Here is a 16,062-nt window from a genome sequence, read left to right as displayed (position 1 = left end):
AAGTAAGCAATACAATCTTAATTTGTAACCCTACATGGAAAAGAGGGATTCACAAGAAAAACACAGCTTGTAAAATTTGTGAATTACTCCAGATATTACCATATCGGTATATGGTTCGGGATGAATTTTATTTTTGAAGATTGTTTCTTAAGCATTTGATGTCGTATCTTGACTATTAATTTTGTAAGATATGTGACTGGACGTGTAATTGCGCGGTAATTATAACGTATGAGAGCAAATCATTTTCAATAACGAGATATTTAAAAACCTAGCTCTTGGATATTTAAAAATATACATACTTACTACCTTTCATCCCCATGGTTAAACGGTGATTGCAAAACACCTTTTACAAAATGAATCACATCTTCAATGACAACTCTTGTTTAAAATTGTCAATGTTAGCTTTATTGTATTAATCTTTGAATAGATGTTAGTGCTAGCCATAAACGAGTGGCATTCAGAGAACAGACTGTCCAACTTCTCGTCCCTCAACAGGGTAACACGGCAGATGGTATGGTGAAATGTGCAGATCTCCACAAAACCTTCGACTTTGTTCCTTATGACACAACGATTGTAAACCAATTCAGTGGTGATACTGAGAAATTCAATATCAGATTGGAATGGTTTTTTATTATTTAGAGAACTTTTTTTTTAGAGAAGCGATTATCTAACTTCTCTTCACCTAACTCCTAACACGGCACGGTATGTTGAAATGTGCAGATCTCTTGTTCCTCATGACACACCGGTTTTAAACCAATTCGGTGATAATACTGAGAAATGCGATGACAGATTAGAATTTCCTTAATGAGAAGTTTTGTCACGTTTTGTCTGTGTCTCCTGTGCACGGTTTCTAGCCAACATTTTTTTTTTGAGGGGGGGGGGAGGGAGGAGTGGGCTTGATTCCCCGTCAGGAGGCTGTGGAAGAGAAATTCACTGACCGTCTAGCATATTGAGGCATTGATGGACAGATGAAACGGAGGAATTGTTAAGAGATGGTCATGGCGTGTTTTTAATGTGTCAATGGCTTGTTGTCGTGCGTCAAAAATTCAGAAGCCAGAGTCCGATCTCCTGTAGCCGTTGCTTCTTGGCGTCGTGGCGGCCGGCATGGTTGCAGTGAGCTACGTATACGCTCTGCCAGTGTTCTTCCAGCCACTCGGGGTTGAACAGGTGCTTGCCCGTAGGAAACTGGTCGAAGTCAAGGCGCTTGAATGGGATGTCTTCAAAGCGGGGTAGGATGTGCGCGAGCGCAACCTGGTCGGACTCCATCCGCCGCCCGCGGTGGTTCTCCAGTCGCCACACCCATTCCTTCACCATGGCAACCACGCGGGGGGTGGAGCGCATGTACATGAAGCAGGGGCAAGGGATGTGGTTCTCGAAGCCCTGCGCGAACCAGAGGTCGTAGATGCCGTACTCGCTCATGATGAACGCCACGGGGTCCTTCACCCAAATGGTGTCGGCGTCCACCAGGAGCACGTCCTGACCTTGCTCCAGTAGCGTCCTGATGTACACCGTACGACGTCGTATGAGCTCCTGGTACATCATGACCGGGCCGAAGCGGCGCGTGAAGTTGAAGGCGTACTGCTTCTGGTAGAGAACCCGAAACTCCTTGTTCGCCCTGATCGAGAAGTATTTGTATGTGTCGGAATCTTCGGCGACCAGCGTGATGTTGTAGCGAAGTCCGAGTCGTCGAAGACTCTCAAGCCAATTCTCAGCTATGTCCACGAATTCGGCGTTGACTGACGTCAAAATAACAAAATTTTTACTCCTCGGACCCCGGAGTGCGGAGTCTCTGTTTGAATCCCTGAATTGCATGTGATTGCCAAGATTATCCTGGACCGTTTTCTCAAACACTTTAATCTTTTCATCCTTCTCCTCCAAGAGTTCTGTACTATTCTCCGCTGCAACCGTTCCTTTGTCTGTTTTTGATGTCGCGACGCCGCTCAACTCCCGAGATCCTTGCTCATCGACTGCCGACCTCACGTGATTCATCTGCCCTGTTGAATAAAAAAAAATGAAGTAGAGTCAGGTAAGATTCACTTGTTACGCATTGCTCTGGCGCATATGCCAAATGATCGTATCTGACGTCAGTCACAATTCTATCAATTTTTGTCAGTGGTTAGTCTGCTCGAAAAGCGCGAACATTATAAACATACAATAAGGGAGTTCACGGTTGTGATTTGCGCATGTGCAGAACAAAGGTCAAATGAGAATGTCTGTGTATTTGCCACTGACTTTAAAACGTAAAGGAGTCTCGAGCAACTATGAGAATCTGAATTATGTCAGTACAATGTATGTGTTTCAGACTAAATTAGAACGTACAGGTGTAAGTCATTCATCAACACTTTAGCATAATCTCTCCATGCACTTTCTCAACATTGATTTAATATAAGATGACATGCTTCAAGAAGGAATTCTTCATCACAACACATGTCCATGTTATTTCAAAGTCTGTGGTGTAGGGGTCAAGTGAATGAGACATGCACTAACCATGAACTCCCTTATTATGTAACAGATCTTGTGCAGTAGCATGTGTTGGATGCTAAAATGAATGACAAGTAATCCAATACGTCAATAAGCAAATAAATTAAAGAAATGGCAAGCACAAAATTGCAAATCTAGACTACATTGCATATTTGACTTCCATTGCAAAAAAATGCCCCAGGATTGACGCCTATCTGGGGGAAAAAATGGATCATCAGCAAATACGCTGAAAAAAGAATGAAATATGTGTTAATCGAATGCATACACATAAATATATAAATGCAGTATTGTATATTAACAGTTTCAAATAAACATAGACACTATACATAATCTTCTACGACACGTCTGTACATGGGTGTATGCAGGGGGGGGGGGGGGGTCGGGAGGGTCGTACGACCCCCAAATTTTCAAAAGGTCCACTTTTTGTAAAAGACATTTTTTAGGGCTTTTTACCCAATACACAACAGGAAAAAAAGTGACCAAGTGGTGTTCCAGCATATTGTCAAAAACCATGTAAATTTCGGAACCTAGTTTTAATATGCCATACCTGGTATCTTATTTCTAAGCCGCACTGCCATTCCGAAAAAAAGTCACTTTTGTAAGCACCAAATGGCCCCGTTTTAAGATATAAAATTCAAAAACTCCCTACCGTTGGAGGGGGGACACCCCCCCCCACGCCCTCCCCCGCTTGGTCGTTGTGCTCCCTCGCAAAGGTAAAAAAAAAAAGGGTCCAAAAATTTTTACTACGACCCCCCCCCCCCCCCCCGGAAAAAATCCTGGAGACACCCCTGCTGTACTCATTACACATACAGTTTCCAAAATACAACGTAGGATGTGAAAGAGATAAATCAAATCACGAATTGTCTTTCCTCTGAATTTTCAGTGACTTACAGCTTGAAAAATCAGCAAAGGGGGTTCTAACACTAAAATAATAGAATCCCCTATGTTTGTAAAAATGTATTGCAGGGAGGCACTGTTTGGAGAGTTTTATACACATTATCCATACAAGTTTATCTTGAGTCTTGTTCTACCTTACTTGTGTTAAAAAACAAGGAATCTAACATTCAGATCTCACTTTTTTTTCTCATGATTGTTCAAATCTGAATTCACCCATGGCATTTATATTTTAATAGAAAAATAATATACACGTTACATTATGATTACACCGAAGAATATTCCTGGTTTGCAGGTTTTAATGTCACACATATTATCAAAAAAGTTGGAAACTTTGATAAAGATCGTAATGCTCTCAAATCCACACAAAATTTAGCATAAGTTTAACTGAAAGGAGATAAGAGTAAAACTATTTTCAAAGATATAGAGAATCACTGCATTTTGATGTGTTGAACATTGTTCAAAGCGAGGGCAAAACCACCACAATCAAGTCCATGCATAATTCGTAGCTTCAGTTGCCCGGATCGCCGTTAGATAATGTGTGTTTACCGAGGGCGGGAGAACCCATTGTCGTCTGGTCCACCTGTTTGCACAGGAAAGCTGACTTGTAAGCATGATTGTGTCCCCTAAACGCATTACCGTACACGAGTTTCTCGCGAGCGTATTAGTGAAGGTTTCTTCCTCAATTTAACCAAACTCACACAAAAGAGATCAAGCCCATACCAAGCATGCTTATCTCAACTGTGCTGTCGTATTGATATGATACATACAATTATTGATTAAGGTCTGCTCTTTCCACCAAACTTTATTCCAGTATATCAAGCTGCCGTAAGAGATCAGTTTCAAATCATAAAAATAGAATTGACAAGCTGAATATTCAATCTTAGTTTTTCTTATACACAGTATGGACACGTGTATGAAAAAATATATAGATATGCGTGTGTACATTAAATAATGATTATAATATCTGCATACGATACGGGGTGCCTAGCCGGAAAAGCTTTATTTTCGTTATAAATGTGTTTGTTTGTTTGTATATGTGTAAGTGTGTGTGTGTGTGTGTGTGTGTGTGTGTGTTTTGTGTGTGAAGTGGTTTCTGATTCACCAGAGTACTAATGAATAGAGAATGTTGAATTCAAAAAACAAATAAGTTTTTATCACACACGATGACAAAAAAAAAAAAATTGCCGTGGTCGACCATGAATTCATTCAACTTACCCATGTAGACTCCCACGCTGTTCATGTACATGATCGTTCCGATAACCGTCACGGATACGACGAGCTGGACTGCCATGAGGAGGCAGATCAGGGACGACACAGTCAATTCTATCTTGGCCATCGTGGTCGACGCTCTCCGAGATTTTTCCACCGCGTGAATGGCGAGCTCGAGATAGCTGTGAGCACCAGTAGGCCTACGTTTCTCGTTTCCTTCTGGAATGGTACAAACATGCCGGGTCGATGCCCGCTGACTGTTCCTTGACACCTTGGGCGGACCACGCGGAGTCGATCTGTATCGCTAACAGTGTCAGATGGAGCAAGGGGTGTGGGAATTTAGCGGGTCTCGAGTTCAAAGATGATCTCGAGTTCAACAAGTGGATGAAAGAAGAGTTCCGCCGCATGAATGGCGCGCTCCGATTCGGGAGTACCTAATTCCTTCTCGTCTTCTGGAACGGTATAGGCGGGGTTGTCGCCAACTGCCTACTACTATTACCATGCTTGCTGCCTTCTGCGATCCACACGGTGCCTGAACAGGTTGAACACTCCCCTCATTTCCCTGGATGGAGTACTTAGGGGCGGAGGAGCTTAGCGGAGCCCCGATGCTCTCGATCAAAAGAAGTGGATTTCAAGATGCTCTCAGTTGATGTTTACCCACCTCCCTGACGTGTACACAGGGGATACGGAGATCTTTCCAGTCACAGTGAATGAATATTGAGCTCCCCTTACATTAAAAAAGTCCTCGTATAGTCCTATATGCCGGAATGGAGTAGCATAGAATTATGACCGTTGACTCTGCTAACGTAGTTTTAAGTTATTGTCTTGTGTTAGCAGTTATTAGCTTGCTTGTTTTACTCTTCTTGGTCAAATAAAGGGGAAGGGAAATATGTTACCATCAGCATGACAAATTGAAGTGTAAATAACATATCTGTATATTCAAATTAATGATATTCTTGCGTCGAGTTGTTTTATTGCACCTGATTAATACACTGCCTTTCATCGACGTCATTACTACAAACCTGCGTTTACAAGCTTTGCTTTTGCGGTTCCATCATATTTCACGTTATAGAGTATTGTCTTATGTACATAGGCTGACACATTTTCATGACCCGCTTTATATCATATTTTGTATCTTGCTTGTTTGTATCCTTTTTTGTTTGACTTAGAATATGTATAGATGTCAAGTGAAATATGAAAGTTAATGTGCTGGAACTGTTCATTGTGTCTCAAGTGTAAGACCAATGTAGTCAAAGTTATTCAATTCAATCCAATTCAATTCAATACTACTAATACATCGATTAATTCAGTGCTTATCGATGTACAGGGCAATATTTCAACCCTAAAAGGGCCGGGGGTGAATCAACCCCTTCCCCCTCGACATTTTTCGCGACTATTCCACCGAAATGTTTTGACCGCGCCGTTCGCTGACTTTTTACTTTCAAGCCTCGCACATCTTCTGACACCACTTTCGTGAAAATCGCGCAAACCAATACACTGCATGACCCTTTATACATGACTGTCAGACTTCAAATTTTGACTACCTTTTCACTGTTGTGGTTATAAGATTATTATACTAACATACTTTTAGCTGCTCCGGAATTTCCTTTCAACCCGTTGAGGACGAGTCCTGAGTATACTCAGGCAGGTGTGTATGGGAAATGCATGTTGTAGCAAAACCAGTCCGTCCTCAACGAGTTAACTTGAGCATGGGATCCATCATGGGGATAAGAAACAGTCATGTTTGATTAGAAGCAAGGAGGTTCAAGAGAATGGAGTCACGGCTGTCGTATTTCCTTTGAAGTCACGTTTGATGCCGCCACTCGAAAGTATTTGAAGCGTGTGGCAAACTGGATCTGCCGCGCAGATAGGAAGATAATTTACTCATGTCTCATTGCATAATCATCAGCCACTTTCTAACGAAAATATGTCTTTGAGATGGTAATTACTTTTCGCCATCCCTACTTATAAAAGATAGGTGGTATATAATGGTAAGGACACGGGGATGCGCGAATAAAAATTGTGCAAAAAATGATGAAATGAGAATGAAAATTACTCGACTGGCCGTGCCCGGCCACTAATCTGATATATCTATTGATATAGAATTATACTCGAAGATTATTCCATATCAGTTTTATTTGGAGGAATTTAGTGGAAAGGTGATAAAACCGGCTTTCCGGGAGGGTACAGTTTTAAACACTTTCACATGATACAGCTCTGATTTTCACTTTTGCACATATTTCTTGAAGGGATTGACCTTTGTTTAATGAGCTTTATCATTAAGTGAGATTTCGTTTCATTTAATAGATAAACAAGCAAAATATAGCCAACATTAAGTTAACGTTCAAAATGAATCGTCAGATTGCTCAGCAAGACGGCGGCATCAAACCCCGTCACCAAAGGCACAGATGCACCTGTGGAATTTTTTTGTACATCAATAGAAAAGTGACAACTGTTTGAATAATTACAGCCAGTTGGAAGCAAACCATCGTCAAAGACAACGTTGATTAATTAAATATCAGCCGTAGATGCAAGAAGGGAAATGTTTGCAAAAACGATTTACAATAGGATCGCATTCGGTAGCCGTCTACGAATCATGATTGCTCTGCTAGACTTTTTTTTTAGTTTAGTTTAGTTTAGCTTAGCTTTCTTTGTGATGATGAAAATAATTACACTATTAAAATAAACTACTAAGACTTTAACCGCACTATACTTCGAGGCGATTAGGCCGTATGCAAACACCACCAGAGTAGACAGTGCACTGTTGTACAAGAATGGGCGTTTTTATAAACTACACAGTTTATACGGGGAGGCTTTGTAACTTGCAGAATTTCTTTACCATCTTCTCTGTTGATCATAGCAAGTCTCTTCTGTTTTCTTTTGTGATAGTGGGGGGTGGGGGGAATGATTGTGGCTTCGGGTTTTATTCTGATTTGATTTGTTTTGTTGTTGTTGTTTTTTTCCTCCTTCCGCCCAGTGAAAGTGAACAAGTGAGGGCGGCAGACAAGAAAGGCTTGCTTCCTTTTGTCATCTTCACAGTGGACGTGGTGTAGAATGCTTTAGTCAGCCCGGCCTTTACAAGGCGGTTTCCATTTGGTTCGAAATTTCTCCACCGAGTCCAGATTCCTTCCTTGGAATTTCCACACACAAAAAAATAATAATAATAATAATTCGACTGTAAAACCGAATGGCGGAAGTGAAATGATAAATGTTTTGAGACGTTTCCTTGAAAATAACCAGCTCACTGAATATTCTCCACAGAGTCCCGAAGAGAAAAGCTCGAAGTTTCTTTTATCAAAAAAAAAAAAGTATCAAAAATTCTTGGTAAATTATCAAGGAAAAAGCAAAGAATGATACACTCTAGTAACATAAAACTTTACAAAGGCAGGGAAACTAACAACAAACAAACAAATGAAATGACTGAACGGTCTCAAAAGCTAGCTCATTAAAAAGTTTGCAAACTCAATTTTGACAGTTTTGAACGCTTCCATTGCTGCATTCTTAAGTATAAGCTTTTCAAATTGTATTCTATTAGACTACAGATTCTTGCATATGAAGTGTTTACTATTCTCATTATTACTATTATCGCTATTACTATTATCATTATTACTATTATCATTATTATTATTATTATCATCATCATCATTATCATCATCATCATCATCATCATCTCCATCATCATCATTACTATCTTTATTTCATCATTTCAACATCAATATCTGATTAATCCCTTAATCAATCTATGGTTATCTCGTCAAGCAAGTAAAAAGCAGATGCTTGGAGAAACATACACATTAAACCCTAGAGGAAATTGTGCACCTGCAGAAACACAACAGATATAGAAGTTGAGAGGCGTTTTGATTTCAGTCGAGGATGTGGGCAAGACGTCTTGATCGTGAGACTACGAGCATCGAATGGCCTTGGAACACTGTTAGCTCGAGAGCCGTCGCGTTCAAGGAAAAATTTGTGTCAACTTTATAACCTTTCCTAGATCTGTGATGCGCTCACAGACCACACACACACACACACACACACACATACTGTTTTATTCATCCATATAAAAGATTATATAAATCATTATACTCATTATATATAAATCATTCATATATATATATATATACATACATATATATATATATATATATATATATATATATATATATATGTAAGATAGAGAGAGAGAGAAGAATCATAAAGAGAAACAGAGAGAAGGAACAACAGCAGACGTTCTGTTTTGGTTTTATCAGGGAGGTGGAAAAGCTACCTCCATGTTTTTACTGTGTAGATTTAAAGGATTAAAAAGATTCAGATGTACCAAGCAGCTTTACCAAAAGTTTACATATGAATATAAACATCATGATTATGTATTATAAATTCATATATTTAATCATGTTTAATACATGGTACATATCATATATCAATTATCATTATACTATACATTGTGAGTTATAGTAGAACATCATAATATATACTAATTATATGATATATATTCTCTCTTATGTTTCATAAGAGAGAGAGAAAAAGAAGAAGGAGAAGACAAAGTGAGAATGAAGGAGAGATGCGTCATGTGGTTTCTCTATTCAATATACGATTGGAGAGCTAATAGGTGAGCCTTCATTATAGAAGGCGCAACCTGACGTTATCAATCACACCGGGCAGAGCTGCATAGCTCTGATTCTAGAAGGGCCATCCATCGCAGGAGGACGGGAGGAGGAGAGGTCGAGACGACATCCGTGTCATCGCTCGTCAAATCACTCTCTCTTCCCCCGAGGGCCCCATGATGTGTCTAGTCAATCATGCTATTTACCCCCAAGCTTGCATACACCGCAACTATATCAACTTGTTACATACATTCACACGTATATGTATGTTTATCTACTCATGTCTATAATTAGATACATACTGGGATATTTGTGTAATACACAAATACGTATATATATATATATATATATATATATATATATATATATATATATATATATGTATATATATATGTATATATATACAGAGAGACAGAGATATGGAGAAAGATGAGGAGGGGGAAATAAAGGGGCTCCTCTGTTGGGGAGGGAGCTCCCAGTGTTTTTATAATTTTGATTTTCTCCCTAAAACTAGCAGCAAACCATCAAAACTTCTGAAAATGTCTCAAACATCATTGTCTTTGCACTCCATCTCACTTTCTCTCCTATTGGTCCCGTTTCCATAGCGACGCACCCTTGCTGCCTCATCTAGCCCGCCTCCAATTCTTGCCTGGTGTCTGTTGCATCTCAACACCTCCCCAACCCTTCCTCCTCCCTCCTTCTTTTGTATCTTACACCTCATGACTCCCTGACTCCTCTCAATATCCGACCCCTCCCCGCCTACCCCGTCCTCCTCCTCCTCCTCCACCCTCTTTCCTTTCCGGACCAACCACCACTCACCATCCTGTTAGTCTCTCATTACGACGGACACCAGTACCCGTCACCTAACGCCGTATAAGCCACATCGCAGGTACAACGCATTTGCAGTGAGATTACGTGCATGAACTTCGTCATTCCGTGCCTTGTAGCCGGTACATTACTTTTTTTGGTGCAGGTTGTACACTCATATTCATCGAACCATGGCCAATGCGTGGAAAGATGACTACATCGATAAAACTCTGATGAGTTCCGGCAACCTACAGCACGCCGCCATAGCCGGATTAGATGGCCAGATTTGGGCCTCATCTGACGACTTTAAGGTAAATTTTAGAACTTTTCTCTTTCATGACTAACAGATCCATGTATCTACGCATCGTCAACGCAACAGACATGTCATTTGAGAAATTGTATGCAGCGAGTCCCATAAAGAGATTACAGGCGAATTTCTATATTGATATCTAAACCTCTGAATCCTATTTCAGAGTATGAAACTATTACTTCTAGTATACACCTACATGTGGCAGAAAGCGGCATTCGATTTGGTCACGTGGGAACAGAGAAATGTGAATCGTGAGGCGTGTCATGGGTCTGTTCTTCCATGTTTAGCATTTGGATGCTCTCTGCATTTTGTAAGGTGTGAGCACAATAGACAAAACTTCATTGGGGGAAAGACATGTTCTACAAAGGTCCAATTTCTCTGTGACCACTAAAGCAAATCAAATGGTGTTTTCTCTAAGATGAACGTAACAAGTTAAAGTTTCATACTTTGACATTGCATTTGTATCGATTCAGCATCTTTAGATGTATTATTGCAGAAAGTCTAATTGTATATTTTTGGGATATCGGCCTACTTCCAAAAAACGTCCAATAGTTGTTAGCTGGGTTGGAGAGAAATGATTCCTGAAATGCTCTACAAAGGTCCAATTTCTCTGTGACCACTGAAGCAAATCAAATGGTGTTTTCTGTATAAGAAGTACGTAACAAGATAAAGTTTCATACTTTGAAATTCCATCTTTATTGATTCAGTATTTGTAAATTTAATATAGTGAAAGTCCAATTGTATTTTTTTTCATACGGTACAAGCCAAACGATAAATGTATTATTGTACATAGTTTGATGCCACGTATTAGCAAATGTGTTATGAAATATATCTTGCGTTTGATGATAATAATGATACTGATAATAACTGCAACAATGGTAATGATAGTAATCATGACAATGATGATAATGATAACGATAATAATGATGATGATAATGAAAATGATAATAATAATGATAATAATGATAATAATAATAATAATAATAATAATAATAATGACAATATGTTGCATCTAAGCAAAATATAAGCATATACTCTAAAAAAATCGAGTGAAAATTTTCACTCTTGAAGGAGTGAAAACAAAAAAGAGTGAATTTAGAGTGAAATTGGAGTGAATTTCGAGTGAAAATGTTCATTTTCACTCGTTTTAGAGTGACGACAGGGATCACTCCAAAATCTTCGATTGATCCCTGACGTCACTCCAAAACGAGTGAAAATGAACATTTTCACTCGAAATTCACTCCAATTTCACTCTAAATTCACTCTTTTTTGTATTCACTCCTTCAAGAGTGAAAATTTTCACTCGATTTTTTTACGAGAGTATATTAAAGCAAATATAACCCATTTCAAATACATTTTAGATAATAATACATGTATTCATATTTACTTATATTCGAATACATGGATACATAAACAAATAGCTCGTTGTATAGTGTCAAGGATTAAATTTAATGCTTTACAAACATGCACAAAGCATATGAGCCAAAAAATCGAAGAGATGTTGTGGTTATGCGATTACAAAGTGGGCATTTTCCCTAAACTATGGTTTATCCGTTCTGCCGGAGCCTTGTAGGGATCGAGATACAGTTGGAGACTTTGTTCTGTTTTCTTCTTCTTGTTTGTTTGTTTTGTTTGTTTACGCAAGGAAACACAACATCATTATCACGTATTGTACTGTTATATTGTCCAAGAATTAACCAAAAAAAAAAACATTTTAAAGGACTTTGAAAGAGAAAGAAACATTCCCGAATCAAATTCTACAGTAGCTCGGAATAGAGGTGACACCAAATTTTAATTTGGGATCATCTTCCTTGTATTATCTTGATGATGTCGTTGTTTCTTACCAGGTTATCAAAATGTTACGCCTCGTTTAACTAGATAAGAGCAAAGCGAGCCACATAGATGTACGTGCAGACAATTTGAGGAGTATTAATTCACTCTATCAGAATTGTTAACAGCTTTAAGTCTTCGTCGTTCCTATTCGTCATCTTGTCATCTATTATCATCAACAAATTCTCCCTGACTGTCTTATCCCATGTAGGACCTACTTGTATGTGTATTGCGATTTTTTTTTTTTTTTTTGCTTCAGCATTACAAGATATCAGGTTGATTTTAATACCATTATATCGATAGTATGTACAAAGATGAAGGCGACATTTTGCGACGAGGGAGTACAGTTAGGTTTAGGGGTTTTCTTCATTTCAGTACTGTTGCTTCTTGTGCTCAATCTGTATCATTATTACGTTACGAACAGCGAGTGGCATGGGAAAAAAAAGAAACTAACCTGGGATCCTATTCACGGAGAGTAAAATAAGGAAAAGAAAGCCTCTATATTATTGAAAGATATATATCTATGTTCCCTCGAGTTTTGGCTTGACCTGTAATCCTATTTTTTCCTTTCTCTCAACCCAACAACACCTATGTACAAACAACATACAAACAATGCATATCCACTCACGCACACGAAAACATACGTAACTCAATCCATACACACAACCTTACAGATTACACCAGCGGAAGTGGGAATGCTCATCCGTGGTTTCACGACTGGCGATTCGCTGAGGCAGAACGGTCTTTTGATCGGAGGTGTCAAGTACATTCTGCTGCAGGCAGACGACAGTGTGGTACTGGGAAGGAAGCAGCAAACTGGCGTTTGCGCGGGAAAGAGCAGTACAGGTGAGTTCCCCCCCCCCCCTCCTCCACACACAGAAACACACACATCATATAGGCCTACTCATAAATAAACGAATGGAATTTTCAAGTTACATCTGATATGAGAATGAGAAAGTTATATCAGCAAATGCTCTATACCACAACAGAGAAGCTAGTGATATTTTGAACACACTGGCAAAGAGATTGTATCATGACGTATGGTTGGATTACAACGTCTAGTGTTATTTGCACCTTAGAGGAACAGATTAAACACTCAACATCATCTTGCTTTATTCTAGAGATGATAGACGATTTCAGAACAGAAAAAAAAATATTTTGGTAACTAATTTTTTTAAATAATTTTCGTGGTAGATACCAGCAGTAGAAGTGTAAACATGATGATACCATAATATGGAAGAGTCAACATGTTGTTGCAGCAGAAGTTAAAACTGTGGTATATAAAAGTCTAGTGGATGCAGTAGAAACCGTAATAATAATAGCAGCAGTGATGATGTGAATAGTGTTGATTTTGCTGGCAACAGAATGTGTTTGTGCAGGTTGATGTTTTTTTTAAGTACTTGGTAGTATCTATGAACAGTTTTTGTGAATTGTGAAAATTGACTTTCCCTTTAGGGATTCCCCGACAATATTCATGTTTTGCTCTCCCCGAATCGCAGCTGTGGTAATCGGTGTCTACGGAGCGGACCACGTGGCTGGAAATGCAAATAAAGCGGTTCAGTCCTTGGCGCAGTATCTGATTGGTCAAGGCATTTGAAGGACTCGCCCATTCATTCTCGAGGATCCGACGTGAAATAACGATGAGGGACAAAATGACTTATGTTATTTCATCATCTTTAATGCATCAATACCCGTCTACATTAAAAATCCTAGTTTGGAATAAAAGTAGGCCGGATACATACGCCAACAATCGCGTTTTTTGCCAAGAAATTTTATGACAGCAGTCTGCGACGCTGTATCTCATTCACCACTCTCTGCACTGCAAGAAAATGGGATTATATCGGAATGGTAGTATGAGGATATGCTGGAATCGTTCACCAATTCCAGAAGACTCGCGAAGTCCTTGCGGATGATTGACTCGTCTAAATGAAACGGCGATATGACTGAGCGTGAGTCAGTGAATGTTTATCTCAATCAGAGGAAGGAATTTTGAAAAGCGTCACAGCTTCGACACATTTTAGAAAATTGAAATCTAAAAACAAAAATGGATGACAATTATTCAAATATCACCAAGTGTGATTGTTAGGGTGGGCAAGTTGTTTAAAGTCTCAAATATGAGAGGGCGTGAACACGAATTGGTGACAAGAAGAGGCCTGGAATATACCACCAGAAGATAAAATCAGATAACTGTTCTCTCTGTTCCATCTTATAATCATCCTTCCGGCCGCATCATCTCAACTTCCAAAAATATAGTTTTCAGATGAATTTGACGAACCATATCACTCACATCTCAGAGGAATTTCGGTCCCATTCTATGGACATGTGAAATCCATTGTGCCACCTTCTCCCCAAATTGGAATCACTCCTGTGGAGCTTTGATATTCAACAAGCTGTTGCTCAAACGTACCCATCCGTCTGAAATGTCAGCAACTTACTGATCATGGAGACAAAGTTGAACTCTTGGGATGGTTTTCTGAAATCCTTATTTCTTCCTATAAAGTCAGGATTGATTTTTTTTCTAAGTGGTATTCTGAAAATCTCTGAAAGTGTCTTCCTAACTTTTTTTCTAAACTTAGAAAGAAACTTGGGAAAATATGCAAATGAAGATGAATCCTAGGAAAAGATGCAAATTTCTGACTTCAGAAGAAGTTGGTATTGTAGAATGCACCTAGGAAAAAAATTTAGGAAGATTATTAGGAATAAGATACAGCAAGCTGTAAAACATCGTGATAGGTGCTTGTCATTCACTGCGCGCAACATGTGCTTTGATGCGAAAAATGGGCGTAAGGAATGGGACATTCATGGGTAACACGTGTAGAACCCTATTTCATAATAACATGCGATTTCCATTAGTTGGTTCCTTGAGATACAACATTTCGTAGTGTATTAAGAAAGGACGTGGGCGGGGATAAGGATGGCCACATTTGCATTAATACGTTCCTAGGAAGAAATCATAGAATATTGATTCTGTGTTCCATAGGCACTTCCTAACTTCCTTAGGAAGATTTTCAAAAGACCATCTTTGAGTTTCATAAGAGGACATGTCAGGTGAGGGAGAAAAAATATGTAGTATGTCTGTATGTTTGGGAAGCATGGAGAATGTAACTTCCCCAAAGAAATTTTTCCAAAAGTGAGGGTAGAACGTAATGTTTGTCGACAGGAAAGGCAGGAAGAGGTCATTATTTGTTATATTGTTGGGTTTTTAATTGTCAAGTTCTTTGAAAGCAACGCATGATTGTCTTCCACTGAGTGTCCTGTGGTAACCAATATTATCTCCAAGCATTGCAGCGTCATGTGCGCAGCGCGCACAAAGCTTCTCTGAATCACACTTACGTAATGAAACGCTCTACTAGTTATCTTTCGCTCAGTTATTGACATAGTACAGAAAATGCAAAGATTAGTTTTGTATCGATCCCACTGAAAAAAAAAAATGCCCACTGGAAAACATCCCAGATTGGCTTACCCATAGGAGTACATTGCAACATGTTTATCTAATCTCTATGGCTAATTGCCGTCCCATTATACTATGTGATATTGACCTTGATTTTTCCCTCCTCAAGAACAAGCAAATTCATCCTTGCTATGGAAGAAGATAGACAATGTTTCCCTCTTTATATACCCAAGTAAGAACTTTCTCCGAAATTTAATCGAAGATTTGAAATCCTTTTACAAACTTTCATTTTTCTTACAAAACTTTACAAGGTCATGAGGTGACGAAAATTATCACAACAGTGAATTCTTTTAATTAGAATATGAAGAAAAAAAAAGAAGCTTTTGGGGATGTATTTGCTGATTGCGTAATCCTACCTAGCCTTTACACTGGGGACAATTACAAATCAAACAAATTTAGACAAATGTGATTAAGACAAAGTCGAACATGCAAACGTTGTTAATACGGACAGGAGTATACGTGATGGGATAGGGGAT

At 39.0% G+C, this 16,062-nt stretch overlaps 2 protein-coding genes across 2 annotated transcripts; one reads left to right on the top strand and one right to left on the bottom strand.

Moving 5' to 3' along the window:
* Nucleotides 1–1,038: 1,038 nt before the first annotated feature.
* LOC139723813 (uncharacterized) lies at nt 1,039–4,714 on the bottom strand. Its single transcript, XM_071635020.1, has 2 exons — nt 4,594–4,714; nt 1,039–1,994 (listed from the first exon to the last, which is right to left on the bottom strand). Exons 1-2 carry the CDS (start codon nt 4,712–4,714, stop codon nt 1,039–1,041), a joined length of 1,077 nt encoding a protein of 358 aa, XP_071491121.1.
* Nucleotides 4,715–10,103: 5,389 nt separating this feature from the next.
* On the top strand, nt 10,104–15,650 carry LOC139723853 (profilin-1B-like). The gene is made up of 3 exons (XM_071635060.1): nt 10,104–10,306; nt 12,810–12,981; nt 13,635–15,650. Exons 1-3 carry the CDS (start codon nt 10,187–10,189, stop codon nt 13,730–13,732), a joined length of 390 nt encoding a protein of 129 aa, XP_071491161.1. The 5' UTR covers nt 10,104–10,186; the 3' UTR covers nt 13,733–15,650.
* Nucleotides 15,651–16,062: the final 412 nt, after the last annotated feature.

Source organism: Diadema antillarum, unplaced genomic scaffold (assembly GCF_040938485.1).
Source record: "Diadema antillarum isolate AM-2024a unplaced genomic scaffold, OU_Dant_1.0 scf00000201, whole genome shotgun sequence".
NCBI lineage: Eukaryota > Metazoa > Echinodermata > Echinoidea > Diadematoida > Diadematidae > Diadema > Diadema antillarum.
Note: the sequence above shows the minus strand (reverse complement) of the source record. Positions and strands in the feature narration are given on the sequence as shown.

Excerpts from the sequence above, each read along its gene's own strand:
- LOC139723853 (XM_071635060.1), top strand. The coding sequence starts at position 10,187 with ATGGCCAATGCGTGGAAAGATGACTACATCGATAAAACTCTGATGAGT. Across the intron at positions 10,307-12,809 it reads CCTCATCTGACGACTTTAAG|ATTACACCAGCGGAAGTGGG; the intron begins GTAAATTTTAGA and ends ACAACCTTACAG. Across the intron at positions 12,982-13,634 it reads CGCGGGAAAGAGCAGTACAG|CTGTGGTAATCGGTGTCTAC; the intron begins GTGAGTTCCCCC and ends CCCGAATCGCAG.
- LOC139723813 (XM_071635020.1), bottom strand. The coding sequence starts at position 4,714 with ATGGCCAAGATAGAATTGACTGTGTCGTCCCTGATCTGCCTCCTCATG. Across the intron at positions 1,995-4,593 it reads CAGCGTGGGAGTCTACATGG|GGCAGATGAATCACGTGAGG; the intron begins GTAAGTTGAATG and ends TTTATTCAACAG.